This window comes from Microcaecilia unicolor, chromosome 4, assembly GCF_901765095.1.
Source record: "Microcaecilia unicolor chromosome 4, aMicUni1.1, whole genome shotgun sequence".
NCBI classification, from domain to species: Eukaryota; Metazoa; Chordata; class Amphibia; order Gymnophiona; family Siphonopidae; genus Microcaecilia; species Microcaecilia unicolor.
Genome location: NC_044034.1, coordinates 122,328,239 through 122,352,857, shown reverse-complemented (window position 1 = coordinate 122,352,857; position 24,619 = coordinate 122,328,239). Strand labels below are relative to the sequence as shown.

Sequence of the window (24,619 nt, the reverse complement as noted above, 5' to 3'; positions counted from 1 at the left end):
GGGTTCAACAGTGCATGTTACTCCTGTGGCACGTTTCAATTTGAGAGAGGCCCAGTGGACCCTAGCTTCCCAGTGGCCTCAGGCACTTGGAATCTAGTTAATGTAATACAGATTCCTCCAGAGTTGACTCCATGTCCTTCTCTAGTGGAAAGTTTGAATGAATTTGACTGTGGGACTACGATTCTAAATTCCACTGCCTCAGAAGGTGTTAACAATGGATTCATCCAGCTTGGGATGAGGAGCTCATGTTGATGAGCTTCACACCCAGGGTACTTGGTCTGCTCAGGAAATGACTTGCCATATCAACTTCCTTGAGCTCAGGGCCATTTGGAACACTCTAAAGGCTTTCAGAGATGGGCTACAGAACCAAATTATTCTTGTTCAAACAGACAACCAGGTTGCACTGTTCTATGTGAACAAGCAGGGGGTGTGCAATCCTACCCCTTGTGTTAGGAGGCAGAGGGGATGTGGTAGTGGGCCATTCTTCATGGAATGGTTCTCTGAATCATGTACTTTGCAGAAAAACTGAGCAACTGAATGCGTGGTAACTCAACATGGGCATATCTGCAAGGTCTTCCAAGAGTGGGGCACCCCCTTGGTGTATCTTTTTGCCACTCAGATCCCCTGGTTCTGTTCAGGCTCAGATCACACGGCCGACTAATGTTGGATGCCTTTCTCTTACAATACCTCTCATAGAGAAGACTTTGCTGAAACTCAAGCAAGACCAGGCAACTATGATCCTGATTGCCCCTTATTGGCTGTGGCAGATCTGGTTTCCTCTTCTGGAGTTATCCTCCAAAGATCTGTGGAAATGGGAATGTTTTCTAATCCTCATCACACAGAACGAGGGTGCCTTCTACATCCCAAACTCCAATCTTTGGCCCTCATTGCTTGGATGTTGAGAGCATAGAATTCAAATCCTTAGATTTGCCAGAATACTTCTTGCATCTTGCTGACTTCCAGGAAAGATTCCACTAAGAGGTGTTCCTCATTTAATTTGAGGAGGTTTACCATCTGGTGTGAGGGTAAGACCTTAGATCCCACCATTTGTCCTACACAAAAACTGCTTGAATATCTCCTACTCCTCCGAGTCTGGTTTGAAAACCAACTCTGTAAGGGTTCATCTCTGTGCAATTAGAGTTTATCAACATGTAGGAGTTAAGCTCAGCTCTGTACTACTACTACTACTTATACAGCCTCTAGTTCTTTCCTACATGAGAGGTTTGTTGACAAAGCCCTCGACAGACTTCCAGCTGTGTCATGGGATATCAGCATCTTAATCCAGCTGATGAAAGCTCCTTTTGAGCAACTTGATTCCTATCATCTGAAGTATTTGACCCGGGAAGTTGTGTTTTTGGTGGCAGTCAGTGAGTTTCAGGCCCTAGTAGCTGATCCACCTTACACTAGGTTTTAAAACAATAGAGTATTTCTCCTCATGCACCCTAAGTTCCTTCTTAAGGTAGTGCCTGAGTTCCATCTTAATCAGCCAATCGTTCTGCCAACATTTTTCCCAAAACCACATGCCCATTCTGGTGAAAGTATACTGCATATCTTAGATTGTAAGCAAGGCTTAGCTGTCTATATGGAGCATACTAAAGCCCATAGACTGTCCACCCAGCTTTTTGTTTTTGACGGGTCTAGCCATTGGCAAATGCATAATTTCTAACTGGCTAGCAGATTGCATCTCCTTCACTTATGCCTAGGCTGGGCTGACTCTTGAAGGTAATGTCAAGGTTCATAATGTCAGAGCCCGGGCTACTTTGGTAGCCCACTTGAAGTCAGCCTCCATAGAGGAGATTTGCAAAACTGCGACAAGGTCTGTCCACACATTCACATCTTATTACTGCCTTGAGCAGGATACCCAATATGACAGCCAGTTTTGGTCAGACAGTCCTGCAGAACTTGTTTGGTATCTACAATCCCAATTCTACTCCCCTAGGCCCAGTATTCTGTTCCAGACTGCTCCTTCAAAACTAGACTGTATGTAGTTTATGGTTGATTGACTTCAAAGCCTCGGTGTTTCAAGCCTCTATTGTCCTAGCATTGTTTTCAGTGAGCCTGTTAGCTAGAGATTCCCTGATGTGAGAATACTACTGGCCTGCTTGTCCTCCGAGAAAGTGAAGTTACTCACTTGTAGTAGATAACTCTCTGTGGACTCCAGGCCAAGTATTCTTTACATATCCTCCCACCTCCTCTTATCATTGTATTCTTTAGCTGTTTTACATAACTGAGGGACCTGCGTTCACATGTCAGGAAGGAAGGCACCAGCGCATGCACAGTGCGACGCCGTTAGAAATTTCTACATTTATCTCATTAGCACCCGCACTGGGCTCCATCAGATGTCACCAGATGTGAGCGTACATGGCTTGCTGTACTTGGAGGACACCTGCAACAGGTGAGCAACTTCGCTATTTTACACAGTACAGGAAAAAGTATTTCTCTGGTGTTTACTGCTGACAGTTCAGGTTTGGTCTGAATTGTTTCTATTTGTGGTCCCTTAGTCTCTCTGGTCCATTTGGTTGATAACTGGTTTGTTTCAGTATAAAGATTTGAAGTCTGGGAAAGCATATATACCAATCAGCAGTGTGCTGGTGTGCTAGCCTCTAGTATATTTACAAAGCTATGTAATGTGTGTGGGAGTGAGGTGGGGGGGGGGGGGGGGGGATAAAATGACTCCTGTAGGCATGTTGCCGTAGTTACACATTCTGGCACTTTTTTTTTTCTTTTTTTACCTAAAAGGAAAAGCACTGGTCTAAAGATACACATGGCCACATCTAAAATACTCAGTTGTATGCTGATGCAGGACTACAATGCTCTTTTCTTATTGCGATTGGGTGGAATCCCTTTACTCCTTTTAACGAAGAGACCAGGATTCAGTTGGTCTCCTGCTCAAGCTGATTAATTCTCTATAGTCTCTCTACACAGCCTCTACTGGCGTAAAGGACAAATTGCATAGCCACAAATATACTATTGTGCATTAACCTGTTTTTAATTTCTAAGGAAAACTGAGCAAAAACAGGGTAAAGAAAATGTTTACCCTTGAGTACATGCAAAAGGTTGTGACATTTATGATGTACAAGTTTCAAAGAAACAGCACAAACATTCCAAACATAATATGAGACACAACCAGTTTGATGAAATGGAGAGGTTCTTATCTTGCTGACCTTTCGTTATAGGTCAGTTAATAAAGTAGCTGTGCAGTGTAGTCATCACAATGCAGATAACTACTGAAGCTAAGCCAGCTTATTTCCAGTTGTGATTTTCATGCCCACGATTTTGTCTGTATGGTATTGTGCAGGTAATGATTTGATTTCCTTGGTTACTTGAAAAACATTTGATGCCTTTGCTTTGTTAGTTACTACTACTACTACTACTACTATTTAGCATTTCTATAGTGCTACAAGGCATACGCAGCGCTGCACAAACATAGAAGAAAGACAGTCCCTGCTCAAAGAGCTTACAATCTAATAGACAAAAAATAAATAAAGTAAGCAAATCAAATCAATTAATGTGAATGGGAAGGAAGAGAGGAGGGTAGGTGGAGGCGAGTCAAAAGCAATGTTAAAGAGGTGGGCTTTCAGTCTAGATTTAAAGGTGGCCAAGGATGGGGCAAGACGTAGGGGCTCAGGAAGTTTATTCCAGGCGTAGGGTGCAGCGAGACAGAAGGCGTAAAGTCTGGAGTTGGCAGTAGTGGAGAAGGGAACAGATAAGAAGGATTTATCCATGGAGCGGAGTGCACGGGAAGGGGTGTAGGGATGGACGAGTGTGGAGAGATACTGGGGAGAGTGTGGAGAGATACTGGGGAGTATCTGGCAATTGCTGAGAGATACTGAGTCAGTATCTGGCAATTGCAATCTAAGGGCCATGTTTACAAAGTGCACAAGTGTTTTTAGCATGCGCTAACCATGTAGACACCCATAGGAATATTATGGCCATCTACATGGTTAGTGTGCGCCTTTGTAAACAGGGCCCTAAAAATTCTTATCTGATTGATAATGTCTCAATTAAACTGTTGCAACTTCCTGTATGTAGTGTGTGTGTGTGCTTGAACTCCCGACAGCCATTTTGAATCTGTGCTGGGAGCAAGAGAGGTCTAAAGCCACGCCGGGCAGGAAAGAGGGGGCTTTTTCCTGCTCCAAAGAGGCCACTAGGGCACTACAATAAGGTACAGGAGGGGAGAGGTGGTGGAGTGAGGCTGGAAAATTGGGGAGGGGCAGTGGGATATACATAGGGAGAGGGAATCTGGCTTTCTTTGGGGGGGGCAGAGTGATGGGGTGGGGTGTGACAAGGGGTGGGACATGTGTCCTCTTTTTCCTTAGGGCAAATTTGGTAACCCTATGTTAAGACCTGAGAGTTACTCCTGGGTGGGTATACATGTTTGTGTCTGTAATCTGTGTCCTCCATCAGTCAATCCTTATGTGTGCAGAGAGTCCAGTAGAATGGCTGTGTATTCTCAGCATAGTCTCTGGGTAGCCCCAAGCAGCTACACTAGAAACTGCTAAGAATTTATATAAAAATATCCATTTATTGGGCCGGTGGTTGCCAAACCTGCCTTGGCGGAACCCTCAGCCAGTCAGGCTTTCAGGAAATCCACAGGGAATATTCATGAGAGAATATTGCATGCTATTCTCTGATGAATATTAATTGTGGATATACTGAAAACCTGATGAGGGTTTCTCCAGGACAGGATTGGGGAAACACTGTATTGGGCCTTCTCCAGGTGCACAAAAATATTCAAAAGTAGAATGATTTATTTGTTTCATTTGTACCCCACATTTTCCCACCTCTTTGCAGGCTCAATGTGGCTTACATAGTACCGTCAAAGGCGTTTGCCCAGTCAGTGGATAACAAATACAAAGTTGTATAGTGATCGTATGAGGTATAAGTGGAGGGTCGGAATGGATGAAGATTGCATGATGTCCTGTTCGATGATGAATACAATGTGGTGTTGATGAAAACAATAAGGCATATAGTCCATAAAAGTAAAGTGTGGTGATGACAAACAGTTTCAACCTTGCTCACAGCGTTATTGTCCCTAGATCCTACTTTGGCATGCTGTCACTTCTGCTTTTCTGCATATCTCCTTTCTCCTACAGCGAGGTTCTGTACCCTCTGCTTTTAAAATGCCCATTATCCCAAGAGAATTCTGGCAGCTCCAATCTGTTCCTACTCAGATTTGCTCTAGGACTTAGTCTACACCAGTGGTTCCTTAACCTGGTCCTAGAGGCACCTGAAAAGTTTCTCTGATAGAATCATGCACTTTTGCAGTATCATTATGTATTCCTTGGCCATTACCATTACACTGACAATTTGTACATGTCCCTATACCATTTGCTGTCATGCAATCCCAAGCCATGATCATCAGCAAATGTCTGAACACCCTGGCTTGCAATCTTCACTAGTAAATCACACCTTTACATATGTGCAAGCTTGGTCTCCAAAGAAGCACAAAGTGCTTTTGTTTCTGAAAAGCACCTTTTTTCACATCTTGCAAGTTCCATGTTGAGTGCTGATCAACTCTGTACTTCTCTGTGTCTCTATCAACAGCAGCTGCTTCTTGTTTTACATCCCCTCAATCCACATTCCAGGCATCTTCTACATACTATAGATGATCAGTGGTGTAGCCAGAAGGCAATTTTTGGGTGGGCCAACAAGTTGGATGGGTGAGCACTAGAATTGCCAACTTTTTTGAAAGAGAAAAAACAGCAACCTGACGCACCCATGCTCTGTCCCTACCCCACTCCATGCTCGACCTCTACCTCACTCCCCATAACTTCAATGAGGGTTGCAGTGCAGGCTTCAGTGGCTGCAGGCCAATTGAGAGCTAAGGGAAGTACAATAGACTGCACTATTCAACCCCACTGAGCCATGGTCCTCCAACACATATATGGTATTGAAGCCAAACACATTCTGCATCCAGAGAACCTCCTGGCCCTCTACCAACAATGGATACAGAGCACAGCAAGGACATTTCCCCATAAAACCCATCATACAAAGAAATGTTGTTTTCTAGTGTAATCTCAATAACAGACATATTATAAATCAATTAAAAAAATCTATAAAACAAAAGTCACTCGGAACCTAGAGCAAATCTACCATGCCAACACTAACTTCCAAAAACAAGGATCCTACTTATGAAAAGGAAATGCCTTAAATATTATAGTGTGGCCCTAAAGTACAAATACATTTATCAGGAAAGCTGAACAAGCCAAATTACTACAGAATGCTACATAGCAATTGTGCTAACAAAAACGTCGTGCTAACAGAATACCTCGGTGACACATAGAGAACACAAAGGCCAAATACAGAATAAGTGATCACAAACTCTAGAAATATAAATTAAACATAAACCCCAAGAAACCAGACCTTGCATGTAGTACAACACCAGAGAAACAAGAAAGAAGGCATTTCCTCCTGTGCAAAATATAAAGATCATGCCAGGGATGGTGTTAGGGGTTGCAACTAGGGCAATTGTGCTTGGTTCCCTGGCCAGAGAAAGCATGCCTGCTGGAAGTTGAAGGCGCAGCCTGGTAATGGACTTTGGGGTCTTTCCCTAGATTTCTCTCCTGGACCCCAGTCACATTTAACATCAACTCTGGCAAGATGTACATTCCAAATCCAACATATTATATTCACAACATTGAAAATAAAATAATTTTTTGTACCTTTTTGTTTGGTCATTTTGTTTTTCAAATCATATTGGTCCCAGTCTCTGGTTTCTGCTTCCCTCTGTCTTCTCTTAACTCACTTGCCAGTGTCTCCTGACTATTTGACATTTCTTCTTTCTCCATGTCCATCATCCATCTCCCATCTCTATTTCCCTATATTTCCTTGTCCAATATCTCCCCTGTGTTCATAACCCCTCATCCATCATCATTCCTCTGTACACCTATGCACCCCATGCCTAGCATATCCCTTCTGTATTCTTATTCTCCCCCTTGTCTGGTATCTCCCCCCCCCCCACTGTGTCCATTTACCCCCATATCCAGTGTCCAGCATTGTATCTCTATTCCATATCCTACTACTACTACTATTTACTACTATTTAGCATTTCTATAGCGCTACAAGGCATACGCAGCGCTGTACAAACATATCCTCCTTCCCCCCCCCCCTTTGTCAGGCATTGCCCCTCTGTGCCCATATATCATCCCCATACAGCATCTTACATTTGTGTGCCTGTCCCCATGCTCCCACCTAATGCCCATCATCTCCCTTCTGTATCTGTACACCTTCCTATGTCCCCTTTCTCCCTCCTGCAATGTGTCCTTCTCTCTGATCCCACCTCAACCAGCTTCTCTTCCTCTTTCTTTCCTTCCCCTTATGCATCTGGCTCTTTCTCCCACTGTGGGATCAGCATTTGACCCCCTCTTCCTTTATCCCCTTATCCAGCATCTCTCTCCCTTCCCTCTAACCCCTTCCATAGGTCTAGCACCTTTCTCCCTTTGCTCCAGCCCTCCTTGCAGTTCCACATCTCTCTCTGCTTTCCCTTCAGACATCCCCTGCATATCCAGCACCACTCCTCCAGTACCCCCCACATGTTCAGCTTCTCTCCCCCTTTCCCTCCAGCCCCCCTACACATTCAGCTTCTCTCCCCTTCCCTCCAACCTCCCTCCTGCAAGTCCAGTAGCTCTCTGCCTTTCCTCCAACCCCCTGCCCCCTTGCAAGTCCAGTACCTTTTTCTTCCCTTCAGGCTCCTTCCCTCCCAGGGCAAGCACCTCTGCATCTTCTTTACTCCCCGCCAACAAGTCCAGCACCTCTCCCTTCCCTTCAGTCCACTCCCCTTGCAGGGCCAGCACCCCACTGTCGTCCTCACCCTCTCCCACCCCTGCCGCTGTGCTTGCATTTAATGCTATCGGTGCTGATCCTGCACCTCAGTCTCCCACCCCTGCCGCTGTGCTTGCATTTAATGCTATCGGTGCTGATCCTGCACCTCAGTCTCCCACCCCCGCGGCAGCACTTGCACTTTGCTATCGGCGCTGCCTGGCAGCAACTCACAGATGCTGTGCCGACTTCCTGCTCTGGGGCTTTCACTCTGCCACATCCCGCCCTGCATAAACAGGAAGTTGCATCAGCGCGACAGAGCAGGACTTTGGCATCTGCGAGTTGCTGTCGGGAAGCACCGATAGCAAAGTGCAAGTGCTGCCGTGGGGGTGGGAGGCTGTGAGGTGCAGGATCAGTACTGATAGCATTAAATGCAAGCGCTGCGGTGCGGGTTGGGAGAGGGTGAAGATTGGAAGGTATTGGGACTCTGCTTCTGGGTGGGCCTGATGCAAAACTGTGTGGACCTGTGCCCATCCAGGCCCACCCGTAGCTACGCTCCTGCTGTAGATGAAGAAACGGCTGCGCAACAATTGCCAAACCATTGCCTAGGTGAGGTGAGCTTACAGTCAGAATTATATAAATTTGGGGCCGTTTTACTAAGCCACGTAGGTGCCAATATGTGCCAAATTGGAGTTACCGCCCAGTTACCGCGTGGTTCTTGGCGTAATTTCAATTTTGGCGCAGCAAGTGGCATTTGATGCGTGCACAGGCTTTTGGAAATCCACTTTCTGATCCTTCCTTCAGCACTTAATATTTTAGTCCGTTCACTAGTGATCATAAAACTTGATTATTGTAACTTATACCGTGGACTTCGGGTCAAAGAGCTTAAGACGTTTCCAAATTATTCAAAATACCACAATTCATCTGATTACTAACATATGAAAGTATGATCATTTCACGTCACACCTTAAAAATGCTCACTGGCTACCGGTTAATCACCGTATTACATGCAAAATTTGACTTCTAACTAATAAAATATTTGCCTTGGGAGAACCATTGTACCTTTCAAGCAATTTAATTTCATATAGTTTATATAGTTCTGGATGACCGAGGGGTAAAAGGGGCGATCAAGGAAGACAAAGACGTAGCGGAGAGACTGAATGAATTCTTTGCAACGGTCTTCAACGAGGAAGATTTGGGTGGGATACCGGTGTCGGAAATGGTATTTCAAGCGGACGAGTCGGAGAAACTTACTGACTTCACGGTAAACCTGGAGGACGTAATGGGGCAGTTCGGCAAACTGAAGAGTAGCAAATCTCCTGGACCGGATGGTATTCATCCTAGAGTACTGATAGAACTGAAAAACGAGCTTGCGGAGCTACTGCTAGTGATATGCAACTTATCCTTAAAATCGAGCGTGGTACCGGAAGATTGGAGGGTGGCCAATGTAACGCCCATTTTTAAAAAAGGCTCCAGGGGAGATCCGGGAAATTATAGACCGGTGAGTCTGACGTCGGTGCCGGGGAAAATGGTAGAGGCTATTATCAAAAACAAAATTACAGAGCACATCCGAGGACATGGATTACTGAGACCAAGTCAGCATGGCTTTTGTGTGGGGAAATCTTGCCTGACCAATTTACTTCAATTCTTTGAAGGAGTGAACAAACATGTGGACAAAGGGGAGTCGGTTGATATTGTGTATCTGGATTTTCAAAAGGCGTTTGACAAGGTACCTCATGAAAGGCTACAGAGGAAATTGGAGGGTCATGGGATAGGAGGAAATGTCCTATTGTGGATTAAAAACTGGTTGAAGGATAGGAAACAGAGAGTGGGGTTAAATGGGCAGTATTCACAATGGAGAAGGGTAGTTAGTGGGGTTCCTCAGGGGTCCATGCTAGGACCGCTGCTTTTTAATATATTTATAAATGATTTAGAGATGGGAGTAACTAGCGAGGTAATTAAATTTGCTGATGACACAAAGTTATTCAAAGTCGTTAAATCGTGACAGGATTCTGAAAAATTACAAGAGGACCTTACGAGACTGGGAGACTGGGCGGCTAAATGGCAGATGATGTTAATGTGAGCAAGTGCAAGGTGATGCATGTGGGAAAAAAGAACCCGAATTATAGCTACGTCATGCAAGGTTCCACGTTAGGAGTTACGGACCAAGAAAGGGATCTGGGTGTCGTCGTCGATAACACACTGAAACCTTCTGCTCAGTGTGCTGCTGCGGCTAAGAAAGCGAATAGAATGTTGGGTATTATCAGGAAAGGTATGGAAAACAGGTGTGAGGATGTTATAATGCCGTTGTATCGCTCCATGGTGCGACCGCACCTTGAGTATTGTGTTCAATTCTGGTCGCCGCATTTCAAGAAAGATATAGTAGAATTGGAAAAGGTGCAGCGAAGGGCGACTAAAATGATAGCGGGGATGGGACGACTTCCCTATGAAGAAAGACTAAGGAGGCTAGGGCTATACCTAGAGACGGCTGAGGGGAGACATGATAGAGGTATATAAAATAATGAGTGGAGTGGAACAGGTGGATGTGAAGTGTCTGTTCACGCTTTCCAAAAATACTAGGACTAGGGGGCATGCGATGAAACTACAGTGTAGTAAATTTAAAACAAATCGGAGAAAATGTTTCTTCACCCAACGTGTAATTAAACTCTGGAATTCGTTGCCGGAGAAAGTGGTGAAGGCGGTTAGCTTAGCAGAGTTTAAAAAGGGGTTGGACGGTTTCCTAAAGGACAAGTCCATAAACCGCTACTAAATGGACTTGGAAAACTCCAAAATTCCAGGAATAACATGTATAGAATGTTTGTACGTTTGGGAAGCTTGCCAGGTGCCCTTGGCCTGGATTGGCCGCTGTCGTGGACAGGATGCTGGGCTCGATGGACCCTTGGTCTTTTCCCAGTATGGCATTACTTATGTACTTATGTACTTATTACTATTTGGTCTGCTCAACTAAACCAGCTCATAATCCCAATTTATCGATTTTTAGAGTGGACTCTCTCTTTGCTGTCCAAGTAACACAACTCTGGAATGCTCTTCCAGGCTCCCTAAAACTGCAGCCATCCCTAGCAAAGTTTAAGGTAGATCTTATCTTTCTGATGATGCTTTCTTATGACATTTGTTGCATCCAGGATACTCGCTGATCTTACAGAGCCTCCCCTTCCTTTCGTAGCTGTGATCTTTCTATCATTATTGTAGTTCTACCCCCTCCTTCAACTCTTAGTCTTATGTCTACTTTATTTTACTCTTTCTATGTATTAGATTGTAAACCGCCCTGAATTCTACCATAGGGTGTGGTAGAAAATTCTAAATTAAAACTTGGAAATAAAAATGTAAGCACCAGTGTAAGTCTGCTGCTTGTATAACTATTTTTGGGAAAAAAAAAATAGTCCCCTATATGTATTATTACAAAATACCAGGATGGCAACACTTCATGTATATATTCAATAAAATGATAATCCAAAAAATGTTATGAAAAAGGTGCTGAGTCAATCCACTCGCCCCACTAAGGAGAAGTAGAAGCCACCATCATTGCACCAGAATCTGGCAGAGATGTCCAAAAGCACTCACTTATTACAACAAAGTTCATTAATATTGTAATGTACTTATTTGTTATAAAAATCTTCTCACACCAGCTGAGCTTAAGGACTCATGTAGATTTATCACTGTTGTAAATGGCCTACGATCTCAATAAATGCTTTCTCAGGTGAAGTTTTAATTCCATTGTCTGTGTGTGTGGAAGTGAGGGGGGTTAAAAAGTACAAAATTTGTGCAAAACTGTGCAATAACTCTCCATTATTTGAAATCAAATGTCCAATTATCCAAAATCAAGTTTGCAAATTGAATCACTCAAAAACTGTTCACTCTGAATTTCCTTAGCTCATGGTTGACAGAATATCATCCTTATTCATTATTTCATCAAATGTAGAATCAATTAATGACCAAGATAGAAAATGTCTACACATGGTCATATTTCTTTTACTTACTATTTTACTACAAATCCATTTGCAGCAGGGTAGAGGGACAAACAGGTCAAACCTACTGCAGTACTATGAGCTCCAAACTTAAAAAGGACGCCGATGCATTCGTACTAGCTCCACCCAATGTGCAAAACGTTTCATCTCAAGTTCCTTAAAGATGCACCACCGCCTACCAAGTTCCCGACCAGTCTATTTCTCTATTAAGGCCATTGGGGTAAACTGTGTTATACGGAAAAATTAACCTCTGTTTCAAAGCAACTCTTGGAAACATTCCCACCTCTAGGAAAAACCTCGGTCTTCGATCTTGTGATGTTCTGAAATCCAGTGGTCAACTAAAGGTGCATTTCTTCTTTGTGCTCAAATGTTACTCAGATGCTCTGCGATCTGCAGTTTCATGTTTCTAATTGTTTGACCACTATTCCATAACCTGCAGGAGTAGGTTATAGCATAAAGCACTCCTGTTTTATTATAATCTGTAGTGGTTTTCAAAATAAAACATTAATTTTCTGAAAATTCACAGTATTGGTAGTAATCTTGGGAGTATGCTTCGATAAAATTTCCGCTAGGTTCCTGCTTGTCATGAAAGCAAATTTGGGATGCTAATGGAGTATTTAAATATTGTCCACCAAAGATTCATTGCTTGGGAGGAACATGGTAAGACACATACAATACTATTGCTGTCACGTTGTTTAGTAGCAGTCTGTAATAACTACTCCCTGTGGGCATATTTTGCTCTCCTTCAAGCCTTCCGGATCGCTTTAGCTGGATATTGATGTTGTTTAAACCTTTGCCATTTGTTGAGCTTGCTGTTTATAATGTTGAGATGAACACAATCTCTTTATTTGTAAAAAATCATCCTACTGGGATACTATCCTGTAGGCTGTTTGGATGGCAACTACCATACTGTTGCTATTGATACTTTATCTGAACACAGAAGTTTAAAACTGGCTATCTACATGCTGAATAGAAATATCCAGAAAATGTATCCAATTGCCACTAACATGAGTGGAAAACGAGATGTTAGGATCATACTGATTCAGGTGATCAAAAATTGGTTAAACATTATTGAATCTCCTGATCAAATTAAAAATATATCAGTGAACCAGGCTAAAATTTAACCATTAAAAACAAGAACTGTATACAAATGCTCTTTCAAACTGTGCCATATAAAGGCAGTCTATTGTGGGGGCTACTGTGCCCCCCCCCCCAGCCACCCCTTTGATTTGTAAATAATATTGGTCCTGAAATTGAAAATTGTTTTTCACCACAAATTCAGCCAAATTATTCATAAAATGGACTTGAGCTTCAGATAGTGGAGCCTGCAGCAAATATTGATGAATCAATCCCTGTCAACTGTTTGTATATAGTGAATTCATGTCTAAGGTCACCAGTATTACAGGTTCTTGAGCAGACACATCCATTGTTAGAAGGAATTGAATCAGGTGAGTAGAGTCCCTAACGTAAGGCTGAATTTGGTACACAAAATTTGTTGTAATGACTGAGTGCTTTTGAATATCTCTGCCAGATTCTGGTGCAGTGATGGTGGTTTCTACTTCCCCGTAGTGGGGAGGATGGATTGACTGAGCACCTTTTTTCACAAATGTTTTTTGTCATTTTATTGAATATATACACGGAGTCTGTTTTCTTGAGATATGTTGTGAACTTGTCAGATCACCTGTGGAAACATATGGCCAATCAACTTGCAGAAAACAACATTTTGAATATCTTCTGTCTTTCACAGAACACAGTCCCAGAATCATTCCAGATTTATGCCTTCCTGTACTGAAATGCTTAGTGTACATCAGGCAAAAAAAAATCTAGTGCCTACTATCAAGTTCCCAAAAAGCAGGTTAGGAGCAGGGTACCATAGCTACCTTAAGTTATTCACACCTCAAGCAGTAGTACTGTGCTTAACTGATTTTTCATCCCAATAAGCCGCTGCACTCTGTACTACACAATATTGATAAATCTCCTTGTCAGCTGTTTACTGAGGTCCTTGGGCAGATACTCCTTCCTTCTGCAATGGGTACTGTGCTGGGTACAACATTCATCAGTTTTCCTCCTCTTCAAGACATTACTACAAGATGTAAGTCCTAAAAATTATCCAAAGTACTTTCAGTGCCTGTGTTAATGGACCTCTTTACAAATCCAATAAGACTGCAAAATTCCTCAGCCCTCATATCAAGAGGGAGTCCCACAGGGTTATTAAAAAATGTGGGCAAACCCACAGAAATAGAACTGAAGGGTTTTGGTGGCTTGGAGAGGCCTACTCTGGAATAACGCCCTAAACTCCAGAATACTTCAAGTTATGCAAGTTGCACTAAAGAAGTATCCTTAAGTAAAAACACATTTGGTGATTCTATAAAGTACATAGAGGGTAACAGCAAAGATTAAAAAAATCTCAAATGTTCCTTATCTGAAGCTCCTGAGTCATAAACAGGCTTTTTTTTTTTTTTTTGCAACTTTCTTCTGTGGTCTTTTTTGGTCTCCCCCTTCCTCTCAGCATTTCTTTCATCAAGGTCCCAGGCTGGATACTTTTGTCCCCAGTGGACTCACAATGTACATTTCTGTACCTGGTGCAATGGATGGTCAAGTGACTTCTTGGGTTCAAAAGGAACCACAATAGGGATTGAACCCAGTTCCCCAGGTTCTCTGTCCGCTGAGTAACCATTAGGCCTCTCCTCTATTACAGTCTGTTGCTTCAACACTCTCCCACGAGACATCTTACTCAAAATCCTCTCTGGGGTTCTGTCAACCTCTTCCACACTCCTCTTCCCTTGGATTAGGCCTAGCCAGCCTAGTAGAAAGTCCCCATCACCTGTCCAGCTTAGAGGGCTGTCGGAGGCAGCTCTTTGCAGCCTCCTGAGCCCTTCAGGATGTTGTTGAGCACCCTTAGTCCTGGGGTAGGGAGGGGCACAGGTGTTCTCTCCAGCCTTTTCTTAATTCCATAGATACAGGGTCTTATAGTTCTCTCTAAATTTCAGGAGGATACACCTATTCAGATGTCAAGGGTAGGCCATCTCAAAGAATGAAATTGGAAAATTCTTTAGCCTGACAGTTGGTTTGGACTATAGATCTAGAAAAATAAGTATCCTATGGTTTTGTAAATGAAGGAAAAAAAAACCAGCATAAAGTATTTACTTTCCTCTGTGCTCCTGAACAGAAATAGAATGAAGGCAATGATACAGTTTTAAAAGGAATTGTTACCTGGGCAAGTTCTCAGGGCTGAAAATTACACTCTGCTCAGTGGCCAACAGTTTGGACATAAGTTTCGCATCACTCTCTACTGGCAGGTAGAGGGATAAGGGGGTGGAGCAGGGGAAGCAAAAATTTGCAAGAAGGTATGCATATATTTCTACTGAATAGACCACTTGGTTTTTCTTCTCTGAGGCTTACCGCTCATGAAAGCATTGATCAGGATCTGTGCACTAGCACAGAGACTCCAAGTGGAAGGGCTCAGTGAGAGAAAGAGCACCCTCAAATGTGACATACTTCTAAAGAGTGAGACTTGGCATATCTTTGCGACACATCCCTTAGTGCTCCCACCCCACCCACTGCATCACAGCCAAGAGGGAGAAGGCAATGGACAGGGTGCAAGTTTGGTGACCCTGCTTCCCTTGCACCCTGTGTGGTTGCCCTCTGTGCATGTACTGAGCTCTCTATGGCCCTGCTGCCCAATGGTGTCTGCAGGCCCATTCTGTATTATATCACATTCTTCACAGTACACCAGGGTCAGGGACTTTAGAAGGTCTCTCGTTCTAACAAATGGGGAAATACTTTTAGCATCCAGTTATATTTCCTATCAAAACAATGCCAAAATAGCCATCACCTCTGTGGGATGCATTGGAGTTGGGTCCCCAACATGAGAGACATGACTTCAGTAGCTGAGGCAGAATGCACCATGTTGATCTCGCTTAACAGAGTGGAGGAGTGGCCTAGTGGTTAGAGCACCAGTCTTGCAATTCAGAGGTGGCCGGTTCAAATACCGCTGCTTCTCCTTGTGATCTTGGGCAAGGCACTTAACCCTCCATTGCCTCAGGTACAAACTTAGCTTGTGAGCCCTCCTGGGGCAGAGAAATATCCATTGTACATAGTAACATAGTAGATGACAGCAGAAAAAGACCTGCACGGTCCATCCAGTCTGCCCAAGAAATGTGCCACTTTTTTGTGTATACCTTACCTTGATTTGTACCTGTCTTTTTCAGGGCACAGACCGTACAAGTCTGCCCAGCACTATCCCCGCCTCCCAACCACCAGCCCCGCCTCCCACTACCGGCTCTGTTATCCAATCTCGGCTAAGCTCCTGAGGATCCATTTCTTGGGAGCTACTACTGAAAAAGGTGTGAGCAAAATCCAAATAAATAAATAAACGTATTTAGGGATGCAACAAACGCAGTCCAGCAGCTGGACTTTACTGTGCTCATACCTTGTTTACCATGCATTGTGGAACGGATAGCTAAACCAGCCCAAAATCCAAAAGGAAGACTTGCTTTTGTGTTCCAACTGTTTTTTAGTGTTCTGCTTAGGTAGGATGAGCCCTTGATGATTGGATGCTGATGAAAATTGATTGCCTTCAATAGTTGCCTTCAAGCATTGTCTCACTTGCCTTCATCATCCAAATTTAATTAAACAGCATCAGAAGAACTTGAAAACCTGGTCTTAAGTGATTTATTGGATGAAAGGAGATTGCTGAGTGAGTGGATTATTGTGCCTTTGGCTTCCAGGTTCTTCTGGTCTTAGGCCTGACCCACCTACAGACTATAAAAATTAATAGAATTAACCCACATGATATTCACTGAGCAAGCAAGGGTTGCAGAAATGTGTGTGTTCCAAGGTTGGAAAGGAGGAGAGAGGCTGTGGACTGTTTATTCTGTAAGGCGTCACTGAGTGAGTGGGAGAGGTAGGGAAAGGCAGGAAGAAGAGGTGGCCGAGTGGCAGTGATCTAAGAGGGATGTGGCATGAAAGTATGCAGAGGGTGTGGGTGTGACACATGTACATGTTCTTTAAATAGTTTGCAGTCATTGCACAATTGGAAGATAAGAAATTAAATGCAAAAAATGATTGCACTGGAATAGGGAGAATGGCAGTATGTGTGGCTTTATCAAATTTGAAATATGTTGGGCAAAAAAAGCCCAAAACACAAACTTTTCAATCGACTGACATTGGTGATAGTCCAGTTTAGATGACTGACTCAGGTTTGTGTTGTGAACTTGTGATATCCATTTGTGGTATGCTGTAGCAGGCTTTGGAGTTTGATAGGTACCTTTTAAAAATTGTTACCCGTTTAAAATCCAATTGTGGCACTAGCAGGATCAGGCAGATGGATTACTTTTGGTTCCAGTGGTAACTGTTCAAAGTCCTTGAAGCCTTAAAATAAGTCTCCCGTCCCTTCTCCCCACTCTACTCTCTGAAAGCCGCCTAAATTCTGCCGATGTTTTAAACTTGTGATGTCTGTCTCAAAGCTGTGCATCCAAGCCATGTTGCAGCTTAATGACAGGCTCTCATGGACTGTCTCTGTATGGTGAGCCTCAGAAATATTTCACATTAACTTGCAGAAAACAGATGCTTCCTGTGAGCAAACTCTTAACATGTTTTTCTTTAAAAACGAACACCAAAGCCCCAAACCATTACCAAAAATAATTAATACAAGCCCAGGACCATACTTGATGTAGATCCCCCTCTTCCCCTCCCCAACATAACTTCACGTATATGTTCTGCATTAGGCTGTTAGCAGTAGATACTTAATGTGAACATTGAAAGGTAGTGATAAAGTAATTGCAGTTGAACATCCATCTAAAGTAAATTATTTGGCCTGAGTGTAGTTTCTGGAATTGTGGATTCTGGCCAGTGTTTGCCAGCTGTTTACGATGAATACATAAAATCTAATTTATAGGATATCATGGGTGTTAACTGCTTTATACCAAATTCATATGGCAAACATCCCCACTTCAGCGTGCTGTCCTAATTGTGAGCTCACGTAGCTGTGTTAAGCTCTTTGAGCTAGCCACCGTGATGCATGGCTGCACTGGATGTACCATGATCTGAAACCTGTCCTTGAACTGTCAAATATTTGAGGAAGCCAGAACAAAATGTAAGAATGCTTTCCTCTGTTTACAAATAAGAGATTCCCCAGTAACACTTGAAGGGGCTGTTTTACTAAACTGCGTTAAGCGCTAACGTGCATTTAATGCATGGAAAAAGCTTGCGCATTAAATCGTTTTGCAGTAGTATGCTGTCCGCAGTGCGCACAGCTGTTTAAACATTTTTGTTGTTGCAAGGATGTGTCGGGGGAGGGGGGCAGTGAATGGGTATAGGAGTGTTAACCAGCTAGCGGGTTCATATTAGTGCGCACTTACTGTTAGCACAGTTTTCGTTCCTAGGGGATCTTTTGCAAAGGCGCGCTATCGTTTTTAGTATGCGCTAATGATTAGTGTATTGCTAAATGCTAGACACGCCCATAGGAATATATAGGCATCTCTACCATTTAGCTCACACTTTATTTTTAGCGTGTGCTAAAACACTAGTGCGCCTTTGTAAAAGGAGCCCCTAAATAGGAGGCGGTAAGAGCTCCCATGTTAATCTTTTTTCAGGTCATGCGTATTAATGGAAACAGCAGTGCATGACCTGAAAAAAAAAATTGAAAAATGCCTAAAATAACTGCTGAATTAGAAATGGGCTTAGTGTACGAGAAAGTCATGGGCTAAAATATTTTAACGTGGCATAGTGAAACAGCCTCTTGGTGAACTGTTGCTTAGGCTTTCTGGAGCTGAGGGGACAGGAAGCAGTACAGGTCTGGGGAGAGGAAGCAGAATGAATGAGTCCATGCTATAAACTCCCTTCTGTTGACCCATCAGTGAATAGACCTAGATAGCTTTGGAAGGATGGCATCTCACTGTCGGTCACAGCAGAACACTTCAGTACTTGGAAAATATGTGTAAGGGTTTGTCTGCAAGGACACATTAAGTCACAGGAAAAAAATGTAATCCTGAAACTCGCCTTGTTATCTAAGTGTAGGCAAGGGTCACCAATAGCCTTAGTGTCTGCGGTGACTTCTCTTGCCCTGACATTATTACAGCACTAGGTCTGTGTCAGGTGCAACACTTTAATATGCAGTGCCTGGATTCTTAGAATTCTGCATTATCAAAAACTCCATTTCCCTGCTAAGCAACCAAACCCAGATTCCAGGTGCCGTATTCCACATTCACTCTATAGCTGGTAATCATAGAAGCAAAATGTTCCTCCTCCTCCCCAGCCTGCACTGCCAACAGTTTCTGGGTGGGTCAACGTCAGTGCCTGGTGTTATTTTTAAAGACAGGAGAGGTGAGGTTTGCTTTTAAAGCCAGGAAGAGGAGGTTGATATTTGCAGAGCTGACATCAAAAGTGTACACTCCTGCCTACTGGCTAGGCATTCGCCCTAGACCAGGTAATCTTTCAACTGCTAGGGACAGATCATATATGAGCATGAGCTGGTTTTGAAATATTACTCTTCCATCTGGATGATTGCTGACTTTTTTTAATTAAAAAAAACATTTTTTTCTTTCATTCAAGTTTGAACTTTGGAGCTCGATAACTGAGTCATCGTCGATCAGTACAGCTTAACCAAGGCACCACTTCTTTGCTTCTTTTTGCAGGATAATATAAACGTTTTTCTAAAAGCTTGTGGAAAACTTGGATTGAAGGACGCTCAGCTTTTTCATCCCGGAGACCTTCAGGATTTGTCAAGTCGAGTTACTGTCAAGTAAGTGTTTGAGTGTGTAGGCACAGTAAAAATACTTACTGTGAGACTCGGCAGTGGCTTGAAATTGGACACTGTGTAAAGAATGCATTCCTGGTCACTAGAAAACAGAAATCACTTAAACCTTTTATTTGTTCAGAGGAGAGTGGAAAGCATGGGAGGAGTGCACCAACAGGTTGTCTCTGCCCTTTTCTTTAAAATTCAGCAGTATGGCATGTTTGTCATGCATTCCAAATTGTGGATTAATGTTGTGTTTTGTCACAGAGCTGTGGAAAATGTAATGGTTGATTTTGGATGGCTAGTAAAGTTTGCATCAGAATGTTAGTTGCTGGGCACGTCAAACACAAGTGGTTAGTGTGACATACAGAAGGAAATAAAATTTAGTTTTATTTGAAGCTAGAAATAAAATAACCCCAAGGGTGTAATACAGAATTTGTGTCATTGCTGAAGGAGCATTATAGTAATTAGTGGGTACTTCCCCAGCATGTCTATTCTATGAAAAGAGGGTTCCGAGGAGACTTCCGTTTGCAAGTAATCCCATTTGGAAGCAGCCTCTGGCTTTTAAAAGTCAAAACTAACCCACGTGTAAAAAGAGAGCAATTTATGTAAGTGGGCTGTTTTCCTCTTCCTTTGGGAGTGTGTGTGTGTGTGTGTACACACACAGTCACAAGTGAAAGGGGATGGGATTTGATATATACTGCCTTTGTGGTTATAGTCAAAGTGGTTTACATATTACATATAGTTACTTATTTTGTACCGGGGGCAAGCAGAGGTTTAAGTGACTTGCCCAGAGTCACAAGGAGTTATAACACTGTAAACGCAATGTACTACTACTACTTAACATTTCTATAGCGCTACTAGGGTTACGCAGCGCTGTACAGTTTAAACAAAGGACAGTCCCTGCTCAAAGGAGCTTACAATCTAAAGGACGAAATGTCAAGTTGGGGTAGTCTAGATTTCCTCAATGGAACATGACATCGCTTATAACTTACAGATATGGTAGAGATTTTCAAGACTTACTTTGCATAAAGGCACAGGAGAAAGGAAGCTCTAGAATGAGGGCATAGGGTGAAGGTGAAAAGTATAGATTCAGGAGTAATCTAATCAAATACTGAAAAGGGTTGTGGTTGCAGGAAACAGCCTTGCAGTGGACGTGGTGGAAACAAGGACTGCATCCGACTCCAAGAAAACATGGGATGAACACACAGGGTTTCCAAGAGGAAGGGATAGATATGGATGGGCTGGAGTGTAAATTTTAAGGGGCTTCGACGTTAAGTTCAGAAATTTTAGTACAACAGTGCTGGGCAGACTTCTACGGTTTGTGCCCTGAGAATGGCAAGGACAAATCAAACTCGGGTATACATATAAAGTATCACATACCATGTAAAATGAGTTCATCTTGTTGGGCAGACTGGATGAACCATTCAGGTCTTTATCTACTGTCATTTATTATGTTACTATGTAACTTGATCAAGAATTGGACTCTGTGTATTATATATTACACTGTAGACCTACCATAACACAGATTCACTTACAATGCAGTCAAATATCTTAGACCCCCCAACCTCCGCATTATAGCAGGTCTACAGTGTGTGACATGTTTATATATGTCTTTTTGTGAGCATTTATTTTGAGACTTTTCCAATGACAGTCATCTGAAGTTCTACTTGCTGTATTTTTTTTTCTTTTTAAAAATCTATTTGTTGTCATTTAGGATCATTATTGTATTTACCAATAGTATAAAGATGTTTTCCTACATAATCTTTTTTTTTTTTTTTTTCTAATGGCTTGTAAGGTGACGTAAGCATTTCATTCGCACGCTTTGGTAAACCTTTTTTTCCTCATTCACTGAATGAGAGTAAAGCCTTAGAAATCAGGCCCTTAGTTAATTGCTATGTTGCAGCTAAACTGTTTAAAAAAATTTCTGCAGCAAGTCTTTTCCTTAATGACTGTTACTCCTTTAGGGGGTAAATATTAAACCTTTTCTACAGGTAAAACAGCATTAAACTTGCAGAAAGAGGTGCTTATAAAATTGTCCGGGGGGGGGGGGGGGGGTATATGTGCATTAGATTGTGCAGCCAGCTCACAATGCATACTTTTAGGCAGTGGCATAGGCAGAAATTTTTAATAAGGGGTGTGCTTCCCCCCCCCCGTACCTTAAAATCATCTCGTTCTGCTCCAGTCTTCGCCTGGGCAGTGGCACTCATAGGCTGCTTGCACCAGGGCTTTTTCTGTGAACTGTCCCACCCTTCACAAAACAGGATGTAGTATCAGAAGGGGCAAAATGGTTCACAGTCCCAGTGCAGGCCAGAGGCAGCTTGAGTGCCTCTGCCGCTACCTGGGTAAAGACTGGAGGGAGATGATTTTAAGGCGCGGGGGGTGGGTGTTGGTATTATAGGGGATTCGTACGCAACACGTGTACCTTGAATAAACACATCACTGCTTTTAGGTGAAACAAGCGTAGGTATTTTCAGGTCTGATGGGCCAAAGAGGGGTGGAGTTGCCAGGTGTGCATATACGTTCTAAAATACATACATGTGCACGAAAATGTAGGTGAACCATTTATGCCTTTCCTTGGTTTTTATATGGAACTTGCTATCTTTAGGGTTCTTTTCTCCCATGTGTTTCAGTTTGTACTAGTCCAACCTACTCATTCAGATATTTCACTTTGAATGATGCTGAAAAACGTTTGCCTACTTGCTTCTATGTTGAGTGTTTTTTTCCCCCCAAATTCTCTTTAGGCCTTTGGTAATGGAGCTTTATTTCTAAATTGCCACTGTTCATGCTACTTCCTGTTTTCTGAAGGATGTCTTTTTGACTTTGATAGCTTCTCTTACCTCACCGTTTAACCATGCTGGCGAAGTTTTCCACCTTTTCTAATGCATAGAATAGACTTGGTCAGGGTTTCCTAAATAGCTTTACACTTTCAATGCCACATACAAACATCTTAATATTGACAACCCCTAATTTTGGTTTCTAAGTTTTCATTTTATCAAAGTTCCTACCCCTCCCACCTTAAACCTCTGCAGTTGAATGTAATGTTCCCCCTTCTCTCTTTTATTGATTATATCTCAGGCTTCTGATTTTCAATTTTAAACAGAAAACTTTGCTTAAAATCCCAAACCTCTTCTACCAATGTACAATTTTGCATTACAATTATAAACCCAAGGCAATCCAGTGGATGTCATTGAACTGGGACCTTGGACTGCTAATGGTCTGCCCAGCCTGCCAGAAAGCAACAGACAGGGCTAGCAGTCAGAACAGTGCTGTCTACTTGTCTGCTGTGTATCAGAGGAAGGTGAGCATGGGAAGAGGAGAGTGAGAGAGAGGCTGTGAGGAAAGTATCTAAATGATAGCTTGCTTGGTGGAAGGAGGGGGACAGAATTGAGAGAGCTTACTTAGTGGGTAAGGGTTGAAGGGGACAAGATGTGTAGAAGGGTGAGTGGGGATGATGAAGGACAGTGTGCGCATGAATGTTGGTGAGGATAAAATCACAGAAATTGTTTATGTAAAAAGATTGAATGCACACCTAAGTATTCATAAATGTCAATTATATGGGATGAAAATGCTGGTATACACATTCCTAATACCTTCCCAAGGTAGCTAATTATCTAATTAGCTTGAAAATTGAACACCTACATTTAAAATTTATACAGCCCTTGAATTGGAATTTATATTGAGGTTAGTCACATTATTACTAAGCATTCCCAACTATCATTGTCCATTGCAGTGAAGACTAGATCTAGATTAGTTCCAAATTTCAGTTCTATAGCTAGCTGTTTCACAGGGCAGTCTAGATAATTTGACTTTTGCTCCACTTCTGCTAGGGTTATGGCACTTTTTACGTGGTTAATATAAAACAGTGGCAGCTGCTGCTGACTTGACCAGCAGCTTGCAGGAGAGTAGCACTGAAGAGTTAATCTGAGGAGATATTCTGTCCCCCTCCTTCCAGGGACCCAAAGTGGCCGAGTTAGGCACCTGGTGGATCAACAGATTTTTCAATAAATGCATATGGTTTATGAGTACACCAGCTGGTCCCTTTCTTTTCAAAGAAAGGAAGGTGTGTCCTCAGGTTGAGATAATCTTTGAGCGTTTCTAAACTGAAATATATAAAAGCTCTTTTTAGTGTATTGCAACAGCATCTCTTCCATCTTGTTCATGCTAATAGCTGATAAAATACACCTGTCAGTTAAAGTATTGGTAAATCCTAGCAGGTTGTAACAGCTTCACTTGGCTGATTATCCAAAGATTTGCTGGAGCTTTGTAGATCATAGAAAGGTCCTATGTGGTTTTAAAAGCTTGTATATGTGGTCATAGTATTTTACATGTTGGCCCAGGCAAAGATATTGCAAACTTCAAAAAATCCAGGACCCGTATGGCTATTAAAAACTGTGCTAGAGCATACTGGAGACTTTAGGTTTAGTTACAAATAGCATTGGGCTCTTTACCTTTTGAATGAGTCAATCATATTGTTATGGTCGGTTATATCTGCACAATTGCTGACCTAGAAGCTTCCATAGTGAAAGAGGAAGCTGAGGTTAACAGTATCAGTCCTAGTTCAGTGAAAAGACTGTGAGCTGACTATACTCTTTAGAAAGGGTCAGGATGGTTTAAAAATTAGGGTGTCTCAATGGCTTTTATTTGATCTCTGTCATGCAGGAGAGCTGATGCAAACTGCCTTGAATGAATCTAAGGTAGAGCTTTAAGAGATATCTAATGGACAGCTTACAAAAATGTGCTATCCAGATGTAGGTTGGATTGTGGTAGCTGCTGGTCAGCTACTTTGTCTCCCTGTTTTCTATAGAGTGTTGTAGGTTTATGTACCTATTGCAATAGGTTATGGGGTTTCAGACTACTTGTAACTTACAGAAAATTTTAAAATATTCATTAATTTCCTGAAGTGTTTAAGGCAAGCTTTTTTGTTTTTGAAGAGGTTTGGTGAGGGGGTAGTCTGTTTTTTTTTTTTTTTATCTATGCTGATTTTGATATTGTATATGTTTAAATTTTCACTTTGGACTATAGATCCCAAAAGGCTAGAGAACAGTAGACATGGTACTGCTTCACAAGGATTGGAGCAAGGATGAATTTGGAAATGCAGCTCTGTCTTTGGATATTCTCTGTCTTACAGAAA

General features: G+C 42.5%; 1 protein-coding gene across 4 annotated transcripts in view; it reads left to right on the top strand.

Moving 5' to 3' along the window:
• Positions 1-24,619, top strand: part of LMO7 (LIM domain 7) — a 398,841-nt gene that overhangs the window by 164,781 nt on the left and 209,441 nt on the right. For all 4 annotated transcript variants that reach the window (XM_030200597.1, XM_030200599.1, XM_030200598.1 and 1 more), the window contains exon 4: positions 19,385-19,491. In XM_030200597.1, the coding sequence (XP_030056457.1) occupies positions 19,385-19,491 (107 nt within the window). The remainder of the gene's footprint in view (positions 1-19,384; positions 19,492-24,619) is intronic.